The sequence below is a fragment of the Ochlerotatus camptorhynchus genome, unplaced genomic scaffold (genome assembly GCF_037179485.1).
Source record: "Ochlerotatus camptorhynchus isolate MF236.1 unplaced genomic scaffold, CSIRO-AGI_Acam_v1.1 ptg000336l, whole genome shotgun sequence".
NCBI classification, from domain to species: Eukaryota; Metazoa; Arthropoda; class Insecta; order Diptera; family Culicidae; genus Ochlerotatus; species Ochlerotatus camptorhynchus.
In genome coordinates this window covers 2760554-2787160 of record NW_027040824.1, presented here as the reverse complement: position 1 = coordinate 2787160, position 26607 = coordinate 2760554, and the positions used below count along the sequence as shown (strand labels likewise).

At 37.1% G+C, this 26607-nt stretch overlaps 1 protein-coding gene across 4 annotated transcripts in view; it reads left to right on the top strand.

Annotated features, from left to right (window-relative positions):
- f (forked) overlaps positions 1-26607 on the top strand; it is a 470851-nt gene that overhangs the window by 425556 nt on the left and 18688 nt on the right. For all 4 annotated transcript variants that reach the window (XM_065230982.1, XM_065230983.1, XM_065230981.1 and 1 more), the window contains one exon: positions 9496-9820. In XM_065230982.1, the coding sequence (XP_065087054.1) occupies positions 9496-9820 (325 nt within the window). The remainder of the gene's footprint in view (positions 1-9495; positions 9821-26607) is intronic.

Genomic DNA, 26607 nt, shown 5'->3' with positions numbered 1-26607 from the left:
TGTAAACGTTGATTCCGTACGGCATTTGCATTTTTCTACAACAAATGTAATGGCAGTTCTTATAATCGATTGTAGCGTACAAACAAGTTTTTCCATAGTTGAAGATGCTTATTTCAAACAACAGGCTTAAGTGGTAATTTGTATACGATAGATGAGGAGATGAAAGTATAGAGTTGATAGGTCCGTTAGAGTACGGCAGTGTGAAAATTGCATACAGAGAGTAGCATGCGAGCAAGGACAACTTTAGGAAGGGACAAATCGGTTTGATCATCTCTCTCTTTACTAAACTTCCTTGTCGGAGAGGGATGGTGAGGGGTATTCCTCCCCGCCACCACTGGCAAAAAGTGATGATCGCCAACTCGCTCATGTACCAACGATGTGTTTGAAACAGTTCTATCGATTTTTACCCCACTCAAGTTGTTATTTGAAGGAAGGCATCCAGTCGTAGGTTTGGATATTGCAGCTATTGTTACCTCTACCACGGTATGTGCTCCTGTCATCGTCGACTTAATAATAAGGGTATGTCGAGTCAGATGAAAATCGATCGACTCCGACTCAAATGGGACACAATATTAATAATTTTATATTATGCCAACGTTAAACTTGAAATTAAAAAATAAGAACTTTGCAAGCATCACGTTTTAATCGTATGCGTAGGCTGATTAGATCAAAATTATCAGTATAGCTGGGTCTCAACCGAATCGGTCGTGAGTCAAAAAGCTGCATGTGGACCAAACTTGGTTTCAAATTATTTTTTTTAAACAGTCGGAGTCGGTACTTTTTCTTCGACTCCGATTCTGACTTTTCATGCTCAAAAATGCGTCCGACTCCGACTCCTATAGCGACAAAGATTCCTATAGTGCCGATTCGATAATGCCAGATTCCTATAATACGGGTACCACAAGATTCCTATACCGCGGTCAAACCGTGCTATAAGAATACACGTCGCATATGGGATTCCATATTCCAGCCACAACTCTTAATTAATTTTAATAAGACTTCTGTTAGTGGTTTCGAACAATACTGCCGAACTCTAGGACTAGTTTAATGAATTGGCTACTTTTAAGGTTGTCCGAACCTTTTGGTGAGTTTGTGAACAGACCGCTTTTCTGGAGGGTCAATCTGTGGCCCCCACGATATATATTCTAGTCACAACTCTGAATTAATTCTAAAACGACGCCTAGGAACAGTTTCATGTATTGAATTCACTTACGTTCCGAATCATCCGGAGGGTCACCACGTTGCCGGCTCATAATCCGGTCAAAACTATTAGTTCATTCTAATTAGACGTTTGTGAATGGCTTCGAAAAAAACCGTTGAGTTCTAGGACCAGTTTAATGAATTGACCACTTTCACAGTTGTTCCGGATCTTCCGGAGGGACCTAGGCCTCCAAGGTTCATGTTTAGGTTAAAGTTCTGAATTCGTTCTAATATGACGTTTTAAAAATAAATTTGTAGCTCTAGCACCACTTTTACGGTTGTAACGGGTATTCTGGAAAACCACCGGAAGCTTAATTTTACCAAAGGAAGGCCATTTATCTGCTCAAAAACGTACCCAAAGACACCAGGAAGTTACGTCTAAAGATGTCGGTGCATATCAACAGCGCTATTGTCCTTAAGACCATCCGACAGAATTTGTTCATGCGCTGAAATATCAAGTTACATGAGTTGAAGGGTCGATATGTAGGGTCCAGGTGTGGGAGCTGCCTCCCTGGTGTCGGTAGCATTTGTACTCAATACAGAAAACAAGATCAACGGAGATCGAATCAAGGGGGAAAAATTGTTGGCAAGTACCAAAAGTACTATTTTTAATCGCGTAAACTTCACGAAAACGTCTAAATATTAAAACAAAGGTTTTTTTCCTCGCAATTTTTAAATGCTAATTTCTCATCTTCAATAGACTGTTGAAACATCGTAAGATGCATATTCTGCTATAAAAATATCGGCGGTATCTCTTTTTATCAAGAAAGTATACTTTTATAAAAACAACAAATCTTAATTGATTTGATTGAAGTTAGAAAACAATTTCTTGAAAAGTTCTAAAAGTTATCTGAAGACAACTTTGCCGAAAAAAATCAAATTTAAATGAAAATAGACCAATAGAACTGTTTTTTTTTAGAGACACCCTAACATAATTGAGGAAAATTACTCTAAATTGGTTAGTTCAAGTTTCTTCACACAACGTTGCTTGAAATTAGCTAAGATACATCTTTTCCAATGAATGCATGAATGAATCCCTTTTTAAACAACTGTGCAATGGGTCAAATCTCTAGATTTAAAGACTAACATTAGAGCCCGTTCCCGTACTAATATGTCTAAAAAACAAAAAATTACCCATGATGAAATCATTGAATCGTATTCGTCAAAAAAAGGGTGATTAAACCGACTGTTACGTAAATCCTACTATTATCACAAAGATGTCGTCAAAGAGACCGAGCCGGCGGATGCAAATTATGCCGTTCAGTGGTTCAGTGGCTTATGTGAAACCGCATATGATCTCGCATGTTCGATCGGTAACGTCACGTAGGTACCATCAGCGAAAGGAAGAAATAAAAAAAACCTCGAAGCACTGATGCATTTCCGAGGATGACGTCAGCGATGGTTTTGGGCACATTTCAGTGAATACGCACTTTGAGAAAGAAATTTTTACTGGGCGATCGATAAAGTAAACTTTTGCTACCCAAAGGCACACGTGTGCTTTACATCCGCAAATGGCATAAACCCAAATAGAGAAAAGGAAATTAACATACCTGGGTGAATTGGCCGCACGATGCTTATTTGGGTAGATTGCATCACTTACCACCGACTCTGGAATTAGTACGCACTGATGATGAAGCTCGTCTTTTGTTGTGAATGGCCATTTTTGTTCGGTTATATGCGAATAGCACTTTTTGGTGAAATGCTTTGATTGCAACGTGGAAATCGTAATCAACTTAGATTTCATTTCAACTGTTTCATTTCTTATGAATTAATCAATTTAAAATGGATAATTTATCATGCTGTTTGATTAGTTTCATTGAACACGAAGAGAACAGCTTGTCTAGACATATTTACATATTGTAGAGAGTAAAAGCTAACTAACTTGTATCAGAATAATGCAATGGGAAACTTAGGCAGAAATTCAATGCTCGCTTAGAAATTGCATCTTTATGCATTATTGCAGATAATCGTTTACTATTCTGTAGTGTGGCTCCATTTCCAGCCTCTTTCAATCTGATGGAATTTTCCCCCGAAGAAATGGAGTCAAACGCACGGTGGAATGGTGTCGAAGAGTGAGACGCAGTGAGAGGCTACGGATGTGATGAAGCTGGTCGTATAATTAATCAAAGTGGTGGAGAAGGCACACCAATTTACGACCACCAGACGCAGGGGCGAGGCGCTAGGCAATGCAAATTGGAATTGAAATCGGAACTGGAGAAATTATTCAGCGTGCACTGAATTGATGTAAAATATCTATATATTTTTTTATTTTATGAATGATAGAACCAGTTATTCCGTTCTGATTTCCGATTTTCGCGAATGGAGCACGAGGTCGATGATGAATAATGGTATTGGTGAGGAGGGATGTGGTTGGTAGTTGTTTTTTTGAATCGGATCTGTAGGCACGTTCCACCCAGCTGATTGCAAAATGCTACAATCGGTGATGCAGAAATAGGAGGCAGTGCTCATAGGAAGAGCTTCATAAAAATTAGCGGTCAAAATTATCTAATTTAATGATTACATATATTTCGAACGATATAAATTTCTGGAACATTGAAATGAACGCGTTCAGTGAAAGTGAATCATTGATCTATTTAACGTACAAACAACCATCATTATTGTATATTATATTAAAACTGGATGGTTAAGGTCAGAGCAGTTTATTGATAACCGTCGATAACGCCTGCAATGCAAATTTCCATTACAGACGTTAACGCAGACGTTATCGACGGTTATCGATTAACAACCTTGGCTAAGATACTGTCGTTGGTCCCCGGTCTGTGAGTTGATGGGTCGATAGGTATGATCCACTTGTGGGAGCTGCTTCCCTGGCGTCGGTAGCATTGGTACTCAGTACGGAAAACAAGATCGACGGAAAATAAATCAAGGAAAAAAAAGATACTACCTTTCAGAAAATACAGAAATATATTAATCTTAATCGCAATAGGGTCCGTAACATGCCATATCAATGCTTCATTGTATTAGACTGAGTAGCCACTAGAGAGTTTCAGTAATAGCACAATATAATAAGGCGGGGTAGAAGTTCGACCTTAGTTGAAAAAAATTAAATATCTCAAAACTCCAAGCATTCGGAATCAAACTAACTCCATGCACAGAATCCCTAATTCAAGTTGTAAGGCTCTAACAGAGCTGTGATGAATTTTCAATTCCTTCGTATGTAGAACAATTTTTTAGGAACCGATGGGGCAAAAGTTCGATTCAGCAATGTATTTGTAGACCTGACCATTTAGATTTTCGACGCTGGTGTGCACGATCAATTTTCTTTTCTCTTTTTCCATCTGGTTGAACTTTTTTAAAACTGCACGAACATTCAGAGTAGTACTTTCAAAATAGACAACTGCCAAAACATTCCAGTACCAATCACTATGAGCTAGCGTTGTATAATAAACTATGATTGCGGATTCTAATATTACTTGAATTTTTATGATGATTTTTGCGTTTGGCTGGAAGCACTGTTTAAAATTTCAAGTTATTTCTAAGTTCTTTTTTTTAAACGAAAGGTCTATTTTTGTGATTTTTTAGCCCACCTTTTTTCCATGATGACAAAGAAATCAAGGTTTTAACTCGTAAATTTTCTTTAGAAAGTTTTCCGTTAAGATTGATTTTGTGTTTTTAAACTTTGCATACTTAACCTTTTCAAACTAATGAATTTGATATTTGTTCCATTTTTAGCCTGTTCATCACCGATTTTGATGAAACAGGTTCGAATAGATCCGAAATTGATACTTTGTATTGGCCTTGTTAAAAAATATTTAAAAATTACTTAGATCAAAACGGTTCACAGTGTGGTTGGTAGTTCAATATTATTACAAAAAAATAAGCATCACTGAATCCTTCGCCATTTTAAAATATAATTTTTTACCTTTCATTTGGAAATATTCTACCCAGGGAGCCTGATTTTTTTTTAAGTTTTTGACCAGAAAACCATATCGCTGGGATCAAACATGAAAAAGCACAAACTTTATTTCGATCCAAGGACTGTGAAAATGAGAGCTTTACTTCTAAATTTATCCTAAAAAGGAGTAAAAACTGCCAACTTCCTGACTTAGACCTTCTTTCATTAATTGAAGACATATAATTGAAGAGAAATTCGAAATAGGTTGTATATGGTTACGGAATGTAATGTCAGCCTAGCACCTCACTTTGGCCTATCAAGCAAATAACTCATTCATTCAATAATAAACGGAAAAAACAACCATACAATTACTATAAAATAAAATAGCATTACAAGCAATTCTGTTGCCAACAATCGATCTAATTGTGCGTACATAGTACACGAAATTTCAACATATTGTTATTACAGTAGATGTACAATACGTCCCATATAGTAAGAGTTTTCAACAATAGAACAACAATACATTTAATGGTAAATGGCTCAAGTTATATTGTATATTTTTCCATTTACCATAGATTCTATTGTAGAAACAATAAATTATATTGTAATTTTATCGTTGTGGAGAGTATGATCAATTATAAATACTGTAAACTCTATTGTATGGTTACAAAACATTTAAGGGGGTGTTCCCAATCTTTTGCCTTTTTTCGGCCTGTTTTTCAATTAATTTTTTTTTCAAGGAAAATGAATAGTAATGCGCCTAACTCTCTGGGATTCTTGTTTATTGAACATTAAAGTTTACAAATAATTTTTTTTCGACATAAAAAAAGACATTATTGACGTTACAAAATGGCGGCAAACAGACCCCTGTTCGCCGCAAACGCCTGGACGGGCGAAGACTTTTCTCTGGAACGGCTTCCTCTGAAACAGATTTCGTGATGAAATTAATAATCTGCATAAGATTCTCTGGAGCTTCTCCCGTTGGCAGCAAAAAATCTTGCAAATTAACAAAATGGCAGCCATATGAAAAAAACAGGCGATTTTTAGCCCGCTTTTTTGCAGCTTTAAGGTGCTTCAAACAATGTTAAATGTTAATATTTTTGGTTGAAAGTGGGAGAAGCTCCAAAAAATTTAATAAGGAACAAAATGCGCAAAGATTCAAGTCAATATCTCTTATAGTTTCTGAGAAAAATCTTCGCCCGATAAAAAAAAATGTGGTTTCGAGAAAAACGCGTTTAAAGTTTTGACTTAAGTTAAAACCATTTTGGGGGTTCTTACCATTAGTCAGCTATGCCTGGACACCGAATTCGCTGATCGGAAAACGGCTTGGGGGATGAAAGTATATAGTCTAAAGTACAAAAAAACGTGAAAAAAAAAATTTGATTTTTTGAAAAAAAAGATCGGGAATACCCCCTTAATTGAACTACCTCTACGATTCTTTTTTTACGGGTACACAATAGTAATGAAAAACTAATACCACATCTGCTGTGAAATTGTAATCCGTAAATGAATTGCCTGGTTTTGGGACAAATTTCGAACATTTATTGCTCATTTCAAAGAAAACGTTTAATTAAAATTTTCATATTTTTCGATTTTTAGGCGCCATGATCTTGCTGTATTATTGCACTAACGAAAATCCACACTGCGGTGGTCATCAAAAAATCTAATTATTTCATGAATTAAAAGGACTTACCTTTTTTAACATGCTAGCCTAATAAATCAATATCGCACAAATGTCGAATTTCGTGAAACATAGTGGATCGTTTCTTATCCTCCACTGAAGAATCCCGTAGACAAAATGTTAATTTTTGCGTGAAAGGACGGATCGATTTAGTACGCACGCTATTTCTAAACAACCCAAATTTGATTAGGATCTACTCATATCCGTAAAAATTAGGGTACTTCAAATTGAGTAAACAAAGTTAGGACTAACAAGATGATGAATTGGAAAACATCGACCTGATTCCGAACGATGTTGTTCATTTGTCATCTTCTCAGGTCCAACTTTGTTTGCTCAATTAGTAAACCCTACTCATTTTTGGGTTGTTTATAAATAGCGTGCAGTCAATCCTGCCGTCAAAACAAACTTCACGGCAAATGAAACTAATTCATATTTGAGTACCGTTCACTCAGATTCGCAAAACCGTAGGTTATTTACAGAATGCATAAATTTTTATCAAATATGAGTAAATGCCACTCACAATTGAGTAACATGGACTCATATATGAGTGACGTTATATGAGTGATATTTGATTTAAATTTTACTCTTTCTATTAGTGACCTACGTTTTTGCGAATTTGTGTGAAAGGGTTTCAAATATGAGTTAGATTTATTTGCCATGTAGGCCCTTCGGAAAACTATCAAGCCTAACAATGTATTGGGTCCGAAGTAACATTGATTGACTCTCTCCGTCGACTTTCTCCTTCGTTAATAACTTAGCTACAAAACCGTTTCTTGCCGGGTTTACCGTATTAGATGCTAGATAATAGCTTCTTTTATCAAACTGTGTGTTGAAAATAGCTAGAAGTGCCTATGCATGGCCGTGGGTATGTAAAGAAAAAATCTACATAGATAATCTATCAATGTTACTTAGGAGCTAATGCATTGTTCGGCTTGCTATCACTTGACTTGACAGTTCGTGATATGTGTGGTCGTGAGATATTTAGGCTGTAATCCATTTGGTGAATTTTCACTTAAATGTGACCGATGGAAAATTTTCAAATAAACCTGCTATTGCACCAGTCTTATTTTTGACCGACAGGGAATCAATTTTTACAAACACCTTTTTGAAAATCAGACAATCAACAACAGAGGGGATTTTGGAAATTTTAATTTATTTTCGAAGTGTCGAATTTATGTGAAAATTCACCAAATGGAAGCCTTATAGCGAATTCGTTTATTATAGGGGTTGGAACCAGTTCCAACTCAGTGCCGAACCTAATTTTTTGTCAGTGCGAACCTCACCCTGAACTGGATTTAAAAAAAAAATGAACAAACTGACGTTTGGCAGAAAACAAGCAGACCCAATCTTGCTACCCGATCCACGTTGGAACTGAATAATAAACGAATTGGCTATTAGTAACAACAGCTTGTTAACACCAGCGCTTTTAAATTTTGAGGAAGAAATGCTTTTCCCCAATGTTTCTTTCATCACAAACGAACTCAACTAATACTTTGATTTACGGTTTAGCGACTTTGTAGTCAATTTAATTGTTTATGAGAAAGCTTGAACATTCTGAGAGGTTAGCACATATCATCGGTAAGAGACGTGTGTGTGAGAAAATTTGCGAAAAAATCTAAGGGCACCGGTGGGATTTGAACCCACAATTCCCATTCAGTACACGGGTGCATTGCCAATTATTCAACGGTGGACCTATGGTCTACGGATGTATTTGGCTAATGACATTTGAGTTTCGAATCCGTTTCCCACCCTAGTCTTTTTGCGCAAGCGTTCTCTGATACACAACAATCGTCTATTATCGACGATATGTGCTTGTACCGCAACCACTCAGTATCAGTCGATGTGAAGTAAAGCCGTTGGTCCCCGGTTCCTGAGTTGATGGGTCGATAGGTAGAGTTAAAAAAAACCCTCCTCTATTTTGCAACAATGTTAGTAGAACTGGGGGTTTATTGTGATGTCCAGCAGTGAATGGTATAATGTTCTGAAAATATGAAGCAACGGGATCTCCTAAGTCCTGTGTAGAGAACTTAATGATATGTTATTTAACTATTAAATTGTTTATAATGTTAGATAGCATAACAAAATTGTTGCATAATATACACAATTTTTATAAATTGAACGAACTCATTATACAAATTGTTGTAACGTACATACTTCATATTGAAACGTCCAGTTACAGTGTTATATACAGCATCCCAAAAGTAAATCAAACGTAAAAATCACGCAATGAAAACCCATTCAGTTATTGCATGCACTTCCACTATTTATTATAAAACAAAATGCATTCAAACATGAAACTCATCCGCTCCAACGTGTTGCATGGTTCACGCCCGATTGCTCTCGAATGATCTAGGACCAGCACCGAGAAGACGATTGCAATTTTAGTTCGCCAAACAGCGAGCAAATTCCTAGGTCATCTCAACCGTAGACAAAAAAAAATGTCGCAAATGAAATGGTTTTCCAAATTAAGCATCAGGTTACGTACCGACCACCCGCTCGCAAACTATCTCTGTTGTTGTGATGTTGAGATAAGTTTGCGATAAGACCCCAGCCGCGCTTCAACACACAACTTCGACTTCCTCGACCGGGGGATCGGTGCACGAAACCGAGTTAAAAGTTTCGTGCAATCTATAACATTTTACCTACTTCTTTCTTGCCGTTCTTTTTCTTCTTATTATTAGTTGTTTGCAACGAGACTAACTCAATTTTTCTTTAATTTTTTTCCTTTTTTTCTTTTTCGTCCGTCTATTCGCAACAGCGAACAAGAAAGCCAAACTCATCACTGGCAGCAATGGCAACAGCAGTAACGGAAACGGCAGCACCCTCGCGAGTCCGACCAGCGTCTCAGCCAAGGCAGTAGTCGACGATCAGTACTACGGCCAGCAACAGCTCTATCAGTCGCGCTCGAACTCCGCTCTGTCGTCGTCCAGTCACGGTCCGAATCTGGTGAATAAACAACTCGTACTGCCATTCGTTCCGCCGGCCTTCCCGAACGGATCCACTGACAATTCCAACCACCTGATCAAACCGTCCGAATATCTCAAGAGCATCAGCGATAAAAAGTCCAATGCCGGTTCCCAGAGGTTAGTAGTACCTACGCGTTATCGTCCTAGTTCTAGTTCCGTCCTTGCTTTCGGTTCAACGGTGCGCGCGGTTTAGAGTGTATAAATGAATCGTGTGGGTTCTATAGTGTGCTAATTCTACATCATCCAAAGGATTGTAAAGAGTGAAGAAGTGACATTACCTTCTACTTCTTCCAGTTGATGAAACTGGAACCGTGCGATGGCGCAGTGCTGGTGACCGCAAACTGCATGTGTAAAAAAAATTCAACTTTCATCGGAAATTTCGGTTACCAGATTGAACTTTTTCCCCCGATTGAACGAATGGTCTATCAAAAGCGAAGACAAAGAGCCATGCTTTCGAGTGATTTCAATCGTGAAAATTGTGACTGAGTGTGCCTCTCTTCTCGAGCGTGTACGAGTGTCCGGCGTAGTGCAAATGTGTCCGCCTCTATCTGCCTTTTCCTTGTCGTTTCGGGGAAATTGCCTCCGACAATAAAGTGAAATTAGCCAGCATATTTATTGAGACCCCCGCCGACTTGGGAGAGAGAGAGGGGGAGAGCGAAGAGTGAAACGAGAAAAGCCCAGTGAATTTACCATGGTGTGAGTGTCTGCTCGGTTGGCATTGGTTCAATTATAGCTTTTATTAAATGCTTTTATTACAATTTCAACCATAATTCCCTGCACCACAATATCTCCTTCCGTGCATCCATGTGGAATCGCGTGCTTACAGTACCCGACAGAAATAAGTGAACGCGCAGAGGAAAAAAAAAACTAGTTTGGGAGGGGACAGCGTCACACAGTTGTGTGTGGATTCAGATGTTGAAGGACCTATATAGGTCGTATATGTCCCATTGGAAGGAAATATACGAAGCGTTCGCCGGGTCCAGATTGTATGTGATCAAATTATCCATGGAGCCGTAAGTTAAGACCTGTCAGCTGGATCGTTTGTGGTAGGAGCAGAACTCATCTAACAGATCATCATAATCATCATGCATGACACCATTTGTTTGTTTTTAAAAGTATATACAGTCAACTCGTCCTAACTCGATATTGAAAGACCCATCGAGTTAGGGAGCCTAATTTTGGAAATTTCTGGATTTCCAACGAGTTCGGGAGAGTCCACCGTAGTTGCTTAAGTCATTTTGACACAAATGAGATGAGCAAACTTTTTATAGTATTTAAATGCGAGCTTGGATTTATTCTACATTCTTCTGAATAAATCATTTGATTATCATCAAAAGTTCGCAGAAGAAATTTTGATAGTTAAACTCACCTCACAACTGCAACCAATATTGTCAATAGTTCAAAACATTTGCATTGGCATTTGACCATCTCATTCAAGCAGGAGCGCGAGGAGCAAGTGGGATAGGTTGGATATGTCCTACGTACAAAAATACCTGGGTGGGACAGTCAATGCTTTGTCCCACCCACGATTTTATAGAGAACATAGTTTAAAACCTACCGGAAAAGGTCCTAGCATTCCAATGTCGTTTTTTTACTCTCAAATACCCAACGGCAAAAAAGTATCCCATTTTAATTTAAAATGTTTTCAGAATAGAAAGAAGAAGCTCATCAAAAAAATTCCAGGCGGATAGAAATTTTTTTTTTCAGAAATGCCGGATTTATGATACCTAGTTTTAGCAATTTCCAGTATCAGACGTTGCACAGTGGGAAAAAACGAGCTCATAATCGTACCTAATTAGATTACGCTAGTTTGAAGGCATAAAAGATACCAATACCAATGTAAAAAAATACAAGGAATCGATTGGTGATGGTTCCATCTTGTGCAGGTATCAGGAAGAGGTAAATTTTGGCCGATTCTCCCAAAAATACATGGCTTTTGCGTCCGAAAAATGAACTCAAATAGTACCTATATATTTTCAAATTATTAGAAGAATCAAATGTCACCTATTTCATACGGTGCAGACCTAAAAAAATGGTAGATTTTGTTCGATTCTTCCCAAATGATAGGGGAAATGACGGCTTCGGCATGATAGACTATTTTCGGCAACACAAAATGAAACACTATTTTCACTGGATTTTCTTTCGAAAACACTTCGCTGAATGCATGCAAACGATTCATTATGCTTTCAGCTTCAATTTGACTATATTTTTACCACTGAGAAAAAGCAATCTAGCAAGGTTTTCTTGAAATGCAACACACACACACTACAAATTGTAGCTGATTTCAAGTTGCCGATAATAGAACAGCAGATTTACATGCAGTTCAAATGGAACGGTTGCCGAAGAAAAACTGGTTGCCGACAATACTCGCTCTCACTAGAGAAGATTGGAGCTTTGTAAAAGCGTTTCAAAACAGTTTTTGACAATTATTTCGACTGAAATTGTTAGAGCAGCTGGCAGCAAAAGATTGTAAACAAACCAATACTGCATATGTGTGCGTTCCTTAGAGAAAAAGGCTGTAGAAAGAAGGTCGCTGCTTAGGTTGCCGAGAATACGTACATTCCCCTATAAGCTATTAAAGCGTTTGAAAACTTATTTGGCGTTCAGAAAATAAACTCAAATAGCATCCATTCATTGTAAAAAAAACAATCGGAATTGAATGCCACACATTTCATATTGTGTAGACCTAAAAAAATTGTCCATTTTGCCCAATCCTCCCCAAAATACATAGAAGAACATAATAAAACAATCCACGTCTTATTTGGTGCCTGGTAAATGGACTCTAATAGCATCTATATATTGAACAAATATTAGGCGAATCGAATGCCACTCATGCTATGCAGACCTCAAAAATGGTCCATTTTGCTAGATTCTCCCCAAAATGCACGATATAACCTAATAAGTAAAACAGTTGAAAACTTATTAAGCGCCCGGGAAATGCAGTTAAATAGCACCCATCCATTGTCAAAAATATCAGAAGAAAGCGCCACACCATTCAAAACATTCCCTTTCCATATCGTTTGTACCCAACAATGAAAGATGTGTATTTTCTTTAGATATTTCTAAAAAGCGTTCACCGCCCTAAGCAGTACACATGTTATATAACAGTTTATATAACATTTGTTTGGCTGGTTTTGGTCGTATAGCTGTTTACTTAACATAATTCTATGTGTTATTTGGGGCTGTTGGCTTACATGAGTTTTTTTTTATATCTTTATTAAGGAGACTTTCAGCCCTGGGCTGGTTCGTCTCCGCGGTGAAATGAGAGTGAGAGGTTATTCTCGTTCAATGAAAATCATAACAACAAAGAGTGTTGAAGATGCTAATTTCAAATAACAGACTGTAGTGGTAATTTTTATACGATATATGGAGTAGATGAAAGCATAGAGTTGATAGTTCCGTTAGAGTACGGCAGTGTGAAGATTGTATATAGATATTAGAATAGCGAACTAGGACAACTTTTAAGGAAGGTACAAATCGGTTTTTTCATCTCTCTTTACCAAACTCCCCCTTTGGAGAGGGATGGTGAGGGGTGTCCCCCCCCCCGCCACCACTGGCAAAAAGAGATGAAGACCGACCCGCTCATGTACCAACTGTGTGTTTGAAACAGTTCTACCGATTTTTTACCGCACTTCAGTTGTTATTTGAAGGAAGGCATCCAGTCGTAGGTTTGGAAATTGCAACTATTGTTTACCCCTACCACGATATGTGCTCCTGTCATCGTCGACTTGACGATCTCGAGGGGACACGGGTGGGGTAGGTGCTGCTACTGTACCTTTCGACCATTGACAGTAATTGATGGTATGCTCCCATCCAGAGTTATGTACTTTGACTAGTGGTGGCGGGGGGGGGGAACACCACACACCATCACCATCCCTCTCCAAAGGGGGAGTTTGGTAAAGAGAGATGAAAAACCGATTTGTACCTTCCTTAAAAAGTTGTCCTAGCTCGCTTGTCTAATATCTATATACAATCTTCACACTGCCGTACTCTAACGGAACTATCAACTCTATGCTTTCATCTACTCCATATATCGTATAAAAATTACCACTACAGTCTGTTATTTGAAATTAGCATCTTCAACTATGTAAATCGTTGACTTCACGTAGAAGTAATACTAAAAAACATATAGTCAAAGAACAAAGAGTGGCTAAAAATGTGCAATCCATTGACGATCTGTTCAAAAGATCCGATTCACCAAAGTGAGCTGAAGTTGTTCATCATTACAACTGCCCACAGTTGCGTATAATAAAAGGAGAGTTTTTGAAGCTACTAATAAGTTGTGTCAGTTAAGAACGAAGTAGCGATGTTCATTGATATTGGGATGCTTATTAGACTGATGCAAAATTTGAACTTTTCGCTCCACAGTGCTTAAATGGTTTCAAATCGGGTCCTGATTAGCCTCCCAAAGTTACAACTCATTTGGTTAGAAACAGACTTCGCACAAGTCATTTGAAGTTTAATGTAAATTACTATAGGAAATCTCAACTTTTTGTTCATTGCCTTCTAGTCTTTTTCCATATTAAGCTGCGAAACAGTTTGATAGCCATTCTCATAGAAAATTTTCTCAGCTACAACTTTGCTGAAGATCGTTTCTATGTAAAACGAGACAGGAAAAAGTTATTAATTATTTAAGAGATTGGTAAACTTATGACATGATCAAGCAGCTGCTCTGTAGGCAACACTGTATTTTGCAGTGTGACATAGTAGCCATGATTTTTGTGTCCTATTCAACGCCCCAGAAACACCAATGATGCCTGCTGAGCAGTTGATTGAGCATGATCATAAGACATCAGCGAATTGAACCATTGATAACTTTCGATCCTTGCATTTAATCAAAAAACGGTCTTCAGCAAAGTTGTAGCTGGAAAAGTTTCCTACAAGTAAAGTTGAAAGCTTTGAAGCAGACCGATATGGTGAATTATCAGATAGACATGAACTCAAATCTTAGTTTTACCATAGTAATTCCCATACAAACTTCAAATGGTTTGTGCCATCTCAGTTTCTCACAAAATGGGTTCAAATTTTGAGAGGTTAGTCAGGATCCGATTTGGAATCGTTTAAGTATTATGGAGCAAAAATTTCAAATTTTGCATTACTAATGCTTATTCGTGATAGTGATCTAGTGGTGAATAGGGTTTGACATGGTTGTGTTCTTTCACGCAAAATAAATGAAAAGGACATCAAATTATAGGGTCGATTTCTTGCATCATCTGCATTCTATCTTGATACACTGAGCCAATAAATCGACAGAAATTAATTGGACATCGTATGGATTTTTACCACCAGATATTCTTTCAAATTTCATAGGATTATCATATAAAAGTTAGTTATAAGAAAATCTTCTGATTATAATCCGGAGTAACGCACCTAACACACATGACAACTTGTTGACACTTGTTAAATGATGGTGACTAGCATATAAAAACCATGTATTCCTTGGCAAATGCAAGATTAATAATTTTATACGATTTTCACGAGGTTCATAGTTCTGATCGTATGAATGTCATGCGTCTAATTTGTTGAGTGTACAAATGTAATCTAGCATTTAACGAGCGCTTATAGCCGCCACAATCTGGCTGAGTTTCTGGTAGGGAACATAAGATTTGAAGTTTGGCTTGCGTCGTTTGACGTGTAAACGATCAAATTTGAACGTTTACACGTCAAACGACACAACCCAAACGTCAAATGATATGTCCCCTACCACAAATTCAGCCAGATTCGCTCGGTGATGTTTATCTAATTAGCTAATATCCCAACTAAAAATTAATAATTCATCAGAAGATTATGTCTTGATGTTTCATTGTTTGCAGTTTGGCTTGAACTACTACAGTTTGACAGCTTCAAAACTGTTCCAACTATCGAATGACACTTGGTTGATGAGTTGAGGCAAACAACCAGGGAATGATAACTGCAGCAGTTAATAAAATTCAGAAAGGATGGGGAAGGACGGTGACATCCAATATATCCTCACCGGCTGTTACCACTCGAAGCCACTGAATTCTTCATTTCTTTATTTAACGTCGGTCTCTGTTCCGCAATCTAGTGCCAATCACCGACGGACATCGATTGCTATCCATTGACGGCAATCTAATGTGCAGGAAGGCAGCTTCCACACTTGCGTAATAAATCGCATCCATTCAAAACACATGGGCCGGGACCAACGGTTTTACTTCCCTTCCGAAGCAAGACGTGACCAGAGATTTTGAAGCCTCAGAAAAATCCTACCGACCTCGGCTGGGATTGAACCCAGACCCATTGGGTTGAGAAAGCAGTCTCTTACGTATTCTCGGCAACCTAAGCAGCGACCTTCTTTCTACAGCCTTTTCTCTATGGAACGCACACATATGCAGTATTGGTTTGTTTACAATCTTTTGCTGCCAGCTGCTCTAACAATTTCAGTCGGAAGAATTGTCAAAAACTGTTTTGAAACGCTTTTACAAAGCTCCAATCTTCTCTAGTGAGAGCGAGTATTGTCGGCAACCAGTTTTTCTTCGGCAACCGTTCCATTTGAACTGCATGTAAATCTGCTGTTCTATTATCGGCAACTCGAAATCAGCTACAATTTGTAGTGCGTGTGTTTCATTTCAAGAAAACCCTGCTAGATTGCTTTTTCTCAGTGGTAAAAATATAGTCGAATTGAAGCTGAAAGTATAAAGAATCGTTTGCATGCATTCAGCGAAGTGTTTTCGTAAGAAAATCCAGTGAAAATAGTGTTTCAATTTGGGTTGCCGAAAATAGTCTGTCATGCCGAAGCCGTCATTTCCCCTATAATAAAATGTAATGCAAGCTCTTTCGTGAAGTCTGAATTTAAAACGTGTGTACCCGACAACAACCGGACACATATAAAGAGACACGTTTTTTAAAACTTGGTTTTCAGTGAAATATTTCAACAAACTTTGGACATGTGTCTGTTATTCACTGATCAAATTGAAGTATCAATTAGGTCAATAATTGATTGTTGATTAGAGTCCATCGTGGGTCAAACACATTTGATAATAGTTTAACTACTGAAAAAGTAAAACGTCTTATTTCTAATACATTTAATTATGAAGTGATTCTTCGAGAGTCAAAATCTTAGCTGCCACAAAACATACAGCAATGACACTGCAGTTTAATTTTTGAAAGCATGCGGTTCCAATTTCTAATGCGATGTCGCAATATGATGCCAAAGATTTGTGATTTAGAAAATTTTAAGTTTACGACTGAGCAAATCATGTTATGTCATATTTTCATTACAGGAAATACGTACACTACAAAACTGATTTAGAGTTGCCGAAAATACAACAGCTGGTTAACACACAGTTCAAATGGAAAGGTTGCCAACATGCTTGGCATACACAGTTTTGGTCACAAACTGCTCATTTGCTAATAACTTTACACACAGTTGAAGAAACATAGTTCTTTTTGCAGCAGAAGATAGAATATAGTTTAAACTTGTTATAGATACGTATTCATTGGTATTGATTCAAATGTTAAGATTTACCTACTCTTTGCATATACATAGTAAGCTGTGATCCTAATCTATCTATTAATTTAAAGAAAAATAAATTTCAAAACTGAGTGAACAGTTATTAACAAATGAGCAGTTGGTGTGTACAACTGTGCATGCCGAGCATGGTTGCCCAAGAAAAAGAGGCTGCTGACACTCACCTGAGAAGTTTAGAGTGCTGTAAAAACGATTTAAAACAGCTTTGAACAATTCTGTCGGTAGGAATGGATAGAGAAGCAAGCAGCATATACATACAAATACGTCATGCTAAAAAGGCGTGTATGCTGTTTAGATAGACGAGAACACGTAAATTCCCTATATAAAAAAATCCAAGTTCTTGCTCTTCGATTTTTGTCAATTTTCAAATTCAAATTTTCAACAAGAACATTTTGAAATATTTGAGAATTTTTATTTATTTTTGTTTTAATTTACTCAAAACTACATAATAATAATGCTCCTTATATTTTTTTCCCATAATCACTAAATTTAACTCTACAACTTTGTCCTAGACGTCATTTTGAAAATATTTACAAGAATCAAAATGTCCAAAGTTTTGCAGCAAATTATTGCACATAATAAACAATTATGCAAAGTTTCTTGCAAATCGGAGATGGTCGAGTTTAGTCGATTCGTCATTTGGCGTGGAACTGCTCATCGTTTTAGCTTAATAAACTGTTCTGATAATGACAAACGGGCACCGCGGACTCACTCCATATGCTTGTCTTCTGGGAGCCAATGTGAACTGTCAAACGGGACCTGAACTTTCAGAAGCTACCGGCGAATCCAAACACATAAAGTAACCAATGATAAAGACACAAGTCTTGCTACTACTCCGGAGTAGTAGAAGGATAATGATATATTGAATGCCTGGTTTGTTGCAATATACACGGTTGAGGACATAGCTTGATCAGAATCGAGAAAAGACATAACCAGGGCTGGTAAATGTTATTTTCATTGAAAAATCTCACGCGATTTCTGCAAAAATACTTCTGTAACAATCATTGGATGAGAAAACGGTGATAGAGATTTTCTTCAACATCTCACTGATTTGTTTGTCATGACAGAACATGACAGTGTTGTGAACATCGCAATTACTAGCTCATTTATTGATAATATTTTTTCTTGTATCAAGAAAATTTTAGACACATATTCACTCTACTGATTACATACTGTTGCTTGCTTAATTTCATCTAAATCAGTGAGAAATGTTAATGTCAAACCCCATGTTCTCATGAGTGCTTGCTCATTGCACGGAGATGAAAAACTACTCAAAATTAAGTACTTTTCCCTATATAAAAATATAAAATATAATCGAAGAAATGATCGCATAAATACGCAGTGAGCATTAACTTGTCATGGGATACGTTTAGTAATGACCAGTAATGAGAATTTCTACTATTTTTTGTTAAGATAATTTGACAAAATCACTGATATAATGATTTACTACAGCCGCTATTTTTATTTATGGCTAGAAGTCATTTGACGTTGATGTAGAAGTCCTCTGTTGCCATGTGAAAAAAAGGGAATCTTTCGAAAACCGTGATGCGAGTTAAACTGTTTTTCTCTAGGCGTGACTCATCATACACCGACTCTATACCGGAGTAGTAGAAGGATAATGATATATTGCTTGCCTGGTTCGTTGCAATATACACGATTGAGAACATAGCTTGATCAGAATCAAGAAAAGACATATTTTGTGTTAAACCAGGGCTGGTAAATGTTATTTTCAATGACGCGATTTTTACAGAAATACTTCTTCTACATCAAGTATTGTCATCTCATAGAAATTAATCATACTGTCTCCAAACGCATTACATTTTACATAGCCTCAACAGCAGAAACCAAAAGGCTCAGTGAAGATAGCTTAGCTCAGCTGAGTTGCAATTTAATAACCGGCAAAACAAGAATATAAACAACATTTTTGATGGAGTCATGGGGACTCTAGTACTCTTAGTTCAGAGTTTTTGGCGGGATTCAACTGAAGCTTTGTATTTGCTACTTGAGAAAATTTGTAAAGCTTGCAAAATTAAATCGATTCAGTCCGCAGTCCCAGGTAACAACTATAGAGAGATATAAAAGTAAAAATGGTAAAATAGGTCAACTTGTGAACTGTTTTTTTTTACTGCACTAATTTCGTTACAACAAAAATGTGCTTCTTGATTATAATTAAAGCAACCACATATTTATTAATTAATTGTGACAGCATTTGGACAACTTGAACCAAAGATGCTTGCGGAAATTTTTAAATTTCCTATAGTAATTCGCAAAATTCGGTAGCAAACCTTTCCCGAGCAGGAGAAATAACTTATTTATAGTTGAAGATGCTAATTTAAAATAACAGACTAGAGTGGTAATTTTTATACGATAGATGAGGAGATGAAAGCATAGAGTTGATTAGAAATACTCAGAGGGAGAGATGAACGGAGAGAATGTTTTGAGCCAAATGAACTGTCATAATCTGAGCCAATCGAACATTCCAATTAGAATTTTTCTTATTCTTACTAGAATAAATTTGAGAGTATTGCAATCGAACAGAAATTCAATCACCTTTATGTTTTGTGTGCTTCGCAAATTCAACTAGTTTTTGGAATCAAAAACAATATTCTAACTCTATTGATTAATTGATCTTCGCCGGTTAACGAATGGCACCAAGAAATGTGCAAAATATTGCGATGCAATCAATTATTATTTTGCACCTTAATCGAATCAAAAATACAAGTCATTTGAAATGCTAGCTTCTAGCAAGGGTTGCAAGATAATTTAGGAACAAATCCCTGCTGTAGAATTGTATTTTGTTTTCTCCGCCTATCTCTCCCTCTGAGTACTTCTAGATTTGATAGTTCCGTTAGAGTACGGCAGTGTGAAATTGATTATATAGAGAGTAGAAAGCGAGCAAGAATAACATTTATGAATGAAGGTACAAATCGGTTTGATCATCTCTCTTTACCAAACTCCCCCGTTGGAGAGGGGTGTTCCAACCCCCCCCCCTCCCCTGTTACCACTGGCAAAAAGAGATGATCACCGACACGCTCAAGTACCGACGATGTGTTTGAAACAGTTCTATCGATTTTTACCGCACTCCTTCAGATAACAACTTGAGTGAAATAACTAGCGGAAGGAGAGAAATATGATCTGAACAAATATTTTACGATGCAAAATGCTTTTGACTCGAAAAAAAAAAAAAACACTCTGAAAAACATAGTTAAATTGATAAAAGAAATTAAGTAACACATCTAAAAAAATGCACTAATAAATGACGAATAGGCACGAAAACAGATAAAAAAATAAACAAAAAGTTCCCACGATAAAATAAGGACGAACATGTGATAAAAATAAACTGGCGTTATAGCATAGAAGTACCAACAATCAATACGAAACTAACGATTTTAAATTGGCTCACCACTTTAGTAGCCTATTGGTCCCAAGCAAACGATTAACGTACCCTATTCTAGTTGAAATTCTATTACTACACTATGTTTGTTTTGATTCGCTATGAAAGTTTGACAGATAACATCAGGGGTGTGTGGATTCATGCAGAACATGCAGGGGTGAGTGAAATAGCTTGGGACTGCTTGGGACCGTTGTTCTGGTACTGAGTGAGCCAAAAATAATAATGATTTTCTTCGGGACCCAGTGGTCTTAGAGTTACCTCTATGGAAGTACTATCTTCGGTCCCAAGCTAATCGATGCACCCCTCGAAACATAGGAAAATCCATGAACCCCTCATTTTATCTGTCAAACTTTCATAACGAATCAAAACAAACATAGTGTAGTACTAGAATGTTGACTAGAATGGGGCACGTTGATCGATTTGCTTGGGACCAATAGGCTAGTCAAGTAGTAAACCAATTTAAAATCGTTAGTTTCCAACCGGTGGTTATAGTGCATACGCTGTGCCATTTAACAGTGAAAGTTTGACAAGTCCGACGACTAGAAGAAGAAGATGATGATGATGATATTACACAAGATTGCCAAGGGATTTTTAGAAAAATCTGGCTGCTGTAGAATAGAAAATCTGGATTTGTCGGGATGTTCTTGATAACGACGTTTTTATAATATATGAAAATTTTTGTCAAAGTGTTCTCAGTTATACGTTTAAATGATATATTTTAATTTAATGGTTATGATATACCCCAGACTCCAAAAGTTAACCACATTGCTGTTTGCTGCATAGAAGCAAGCAATGTCTGACATTTACAGATTTATAAACCTCGTAAATCTTGAGATTTGTGCTCTTGAAATTGCGAAGTGTTATAATTAAAAGGACTCTACCAGAAAGCACCTTCACTTAATATCCCGTTGTGAGAGCTTTTGGAGTGAATTTTCCAATGATAATGCTCGTAGATCTGACATTGTGTATTCATCAGTTATGAAAAAGAATAACATCTACGCGCATCATCAAGGGACAATAATTTTCAGTAGAATAAATAACCTTTGCTCGTGCCAATAAATTGAAGATTTTTTAATATCATTATATTCAATCTGAATTCAATCTTTTGATCTAGCAGTCGGAGTCGGAGTTGGCATAATTACGCCAACTCCTTAGTCCATGAAAATCTCTTGGGCTTTGACTACGATTCCGATTCTAAAGCCCTGGCTCCAACACGAATGGCTCAAGATTTTGGGCTACCCGAAGAAAAAAACAGTCTTTAAGAATTCACCCTTAGACAAATAACAAAGACTCACACACAAAAATTTGTAGAAAAATTGTCAGCAAATTTAACTCAAGAATTCCGGACTTGAAAATATATTAAAGATTTTATGGAATTTGGATATGGGACTTCAGAATAAATTAAAGACCAGAGACTTAGAAAAATATTATTGCTTAAAATGCCCATGCTCTTGAATACTTCTTTCAATCTCGATTTTAGAAGAAATTTAGAATAATGAATTTAGAAACAAAAATTTCAAGACATTTGTCGTGATGTTGGACTCACAATTTCGAGATCCCAAACATGCTGGACCTAACAAATTTATAATGACTTCTGACAAATTTATAAATAACAAAATTGGAACTAAGGAACAAGTTAAAGATCCTAGACTATTTTCTTTTGACTAAATGGAATTCTATCTTGAACCCAGTAATTTTTGTCATCTTTGGCATCTTGGATGCGAAGTTAAAAAAAAAAGTTAATTGCGTAATTTCTTTAAGTAGATATTGACAAACTTGTGAGGAAAGATCATATATGACGTAGCATTTTAGGGTGACCAGCTATGTGAAAAGATACTCTAAAAGAAGAAGGGAGTCCAAAGATGGTGATTCCTCGAACGTAGACAAACATTTAACGTTTGTTTACGTTGAATGAAGCACCAGCTTTGGTCCTCCGAGTCTAGATCATCGGACTGTGAAGTCCACAACTTTTTCGAATTTTTGACGTAGGATTACATCTTTCGGCAACATATTGGGGGTGTAATTTAAAAAAACCAAAATCAACCGCGTTACGAAAAGTGGTCAGGTTTTGACCACTTATAACTCTGTCAATAGCGGATGGATATGCATTCTAAACAAGCCAATCGATTGGAATTTCATCTACGAATCTGCTAAAATGAACTTTTTTATCAATTTTCAAAAGATCACTATTGAAAATTGCATGAATGTTGCAATAATAATGAAAATTATTACCGATTGACTGCGAAAAACGCTTTCCCTAACACAGATTTAAAAATCGAATCCGGTCTCACCGAACGTGGTGACTGGTGGTGTCCAGTGGTCATCATCAGCAGCAACAGCATTGCTTTCGGCGCATGGCGTTGTAGATTGCTCTCCAGTACACGACAAAAGGCTGCCCGCAAGCGCGAGCTGCAGCCCACTGAGCGGTCCATTCGCCGAAGAATGAGGAAGAAGTTGCACCGCTACTGATCGGTTTTCAGTTGCTCGTCATGAGCCGTTGTTGGCCATCTATGCCAAGCGCGTCACTATTCCATATAACATACAGCTCGCCTGCCTTATCTGTGTTGAACACCTTAATAGCTCAGCATTACTCAACCATCACGACAAAACAGTCATTTTCAGGACCACCATAAATTTATTAAAGAGTATTTTCTGGACACTTCTCGCGTTACATTTCAAAAAGAACAATCTGCATTGATCAATTCTCTTCATCGACTCTCTCTCTTTCGTAAATAACTCGGCTTCAAAAACATGTTCAGCTGTTATTATCGTCTAATACGCTTAGTAATAGTTTCTTTTAATAGACTATGAAGAAAAATTAGCCCAACATTTAAATGCAGCCAAGTTATCAACGAAAGAGAGAGTCGATGAAGAGAATCGATCAATGTATATTGGTCTATTTGAAAAGTGATGCGAGACTTGTCAAGGTAATCAATCAGATATTAGTTCCCATAAGTATAAATCTAACATACCATGTATTTTTAAGGCAACAGTGGGGGGGAAATTTCAAAAACCAATGTCCGTCATGGTATGAAAGTGGTCTGATTTTGATCCAGAGATGATGGATTTTAATTCTTAATACGCCAATCGATACTTTTCTTACTTTTTTAACCTCTTCCCCCACTTGCTTCACGCGTTTTCCGTATTGTTCGGACTAGCGCTGAACATAATAGTGCTATTGTGCATTTGGATAAAAATTATGTGTATGCCGCTGATAAATTGATTTCCGACGGGTGGCATTGCTAAAGAACTGTCGAAAGTTCTAACAATAACAACACAGTCATCCCGTAAAAGTCGAAAGTAAGGTTAGATGTAGGTTCGAATGTCAGAAGTCAGACTTCCGAGCTTTGTTTAATTGCTGTCAAATTATGTGCAGATAAAAGCCTATTGTGATCGATAGATGCGCTTTTATTCCACTATTTGCTTTAATCTGAGTAATTTTCTTATTAAATGCTTTATAAACGTTGACTGTCATTCTGATTCGATAGCTGATGCTTGATCTAGTAACAAACTGAACACGTGTAATCAAGCATGGGAAAATTCATTCACTCGCGCGAGCACCACAGAATCAAAATAGCCATCCTCACCTACAAACAGATTGCCGAACGAGTGTAAATTCTTCCAACCAAGTGACTCAGCATCTCGACTCAGAACTGACAGCAGTAGAAGGAAAGAAGCACAGGAGTGGAATTTCGGATCAGAAAGTGGCTCCACTTATCATTTATGAACACTAGCGCACCTAGCGGTAGAAGGCATCTTCTTGCTGCAGTTAAGATAGGAAGCATGCTATGATAGTGGGAGTGCACATAGAAAGCCCGTGTGGAACGCTAACACAACACATCGCTTGTTGAGCAGAAAAACGAACCACTTTTTGATTCACCGATTTGTTTTCAGTTCCCCTTCTGTTCTGTGCCAATATGCTAGGTTAGCTCAGATGGCAAGGCAAGCGGTTGGTACACACCCAATTTTTGTTGCCGTAAACCAGCAAAATTTTGCTGGATTTTGCCGAGCTGGAAGTTCAGCAATCCGTCCAGCAAAATAATTTCGCTGGATGACCAGTAAAATGGCCTGTCAATAAAGTGACAGCATATTGCTGAAAAACCAGCAGAATTAGGAGGAGCAATTATTTTACAGCGGGAAGGATGATTTTTTTATGGTTTGGAATTCAAGGTGTGCTACACTGCCGTTATACGCATAAGAGTCCCACGGTGCATAAGGATTGCATAGAACATGGGACAGTTATGCGTAGAACGGCAGTACAATCATTCAAAATATCTTTATTTATTCTAAGCTAGTTATGTTTGGTATCATGTAAGTATTTGATACACCAATTCTGTTAGTAGTTTCTATAAAATATGTAAACGCATCCCTGATCCAGTCATGTTGCGATTTTGTTTCGAGCTGCAAGATAAGTGAAAAAAAAATATTTTATTTGGTTAAACGTTAAAAATGTTACACTTACTTGTTGGTGAATCAGAAAACATCATTTTCATGAGAAAAATAATGCTAGAATGTAGCAAATTTACTGCAAATATTGTAGTCAGCAATCAACCATTCTATGGGAGAATTTGAGTTTTCAAGCACTGACGTTTCATTTGACAGATTGAATACAATTTACTGAGTATCCAGCAAATTATTTCATATTGCTGGATGGTCGGTGAAATTTTGGTTTTGCTGGAACCAGTTCAGCAATTAATTTTGCTGGACCTAGAATCTAAATTTTGGTGTATACGCTATTCGATTCCCGTGCACCGACAAAGATAAATCTACTAATATACATTATCAGTGTGTGCGTGTTCTTCTTCGTCATTTTAACAAAAAGAACACAATCATTAAAGAAAAAACCTGCTCCACCTCTTAATTCCAGATTAATTTGTAGGTAGTTTGATAAATGAAGTACAGTATCACATTAACTGCTACTTCACATAAGAATCAAGCATCACCGTTTAAGTAAACAATGTATACGTTAAGTAATGTAAAATTTGATCGAATAAGCTTTGTTACATTGTGGTGTAGTCGAATTAATATATCTCGATATACCTTACACTATAGTTGCTATATTCATAGTCTGGCGGCTAAAATTTCGGGAACCAATTGAGCTGTCAAATAGCAAATCACGACCAGCTACAGAAAAGAGTACATCAGCTATTGCGAGCAAAACTTCGGAAACCCTTTTCTCGTGACTCAAGGCTGGCCTACGCAAACTAACACCATCTTTGGGTTGGGACAAGTTTCCCCTATCCGGTGATGCTGGTAATTTGCGTTCGATTAGTGAGTTAAGAATAATCAACGTTGTGTTTATAAAAGATGATAGTACCTTATCAATTGTTGGTCCGCTTTTTTGATGGAATTGGTTCCGCTTTTTGATGGATCGAAATTCTATCTGCCAGACTATAAATATAGCGACTATACCTTACACAACACCAAGCAGTTAAATGCTGTGGTTGATTAAATTCTCCAGATTTGTGTGAACAAAGCCTGAACAGAAGTCTTTATTGAAAATAGTACCAGTATTATTCAGCATGCCGTGATATGAAATCATTAAAGCCGTTTCTTCAACATGTAATTGTTAGTTGGGTATTCAGTGTTTACATATACATATTTGATGATAATCGACCTTTTCTCAGCCAACAAGTGGCCAGCAAAATCTTTGGGTGACATTTATCATGTCAAACTTAAGACTCAATATTCGGTCAAATACTATGGCCTACGAGTATTCGGTGCTGCGCTAGTTAGGATACTACAGTATTACATCTTGAAACCTATAATGATTAAATGTTATGAACGTTTTAATTCTCAAAATTTGAAATCGTTATTGAGGATATTGAATATTTAATACTAAAATAATTCATTAAAATGAAGAATTTTCCACTCTTGACGTAGCATCATTTTACTGTCGTTTGAAAGAAATTAAACAATTTTAAATAATAAGCATTGAAATTAACATGTAGGGTAATATGGGGTTAGATACACCCCTGGGGCAAGATGACTTTTTGCTAATTTTGAATATATTTTCAATAT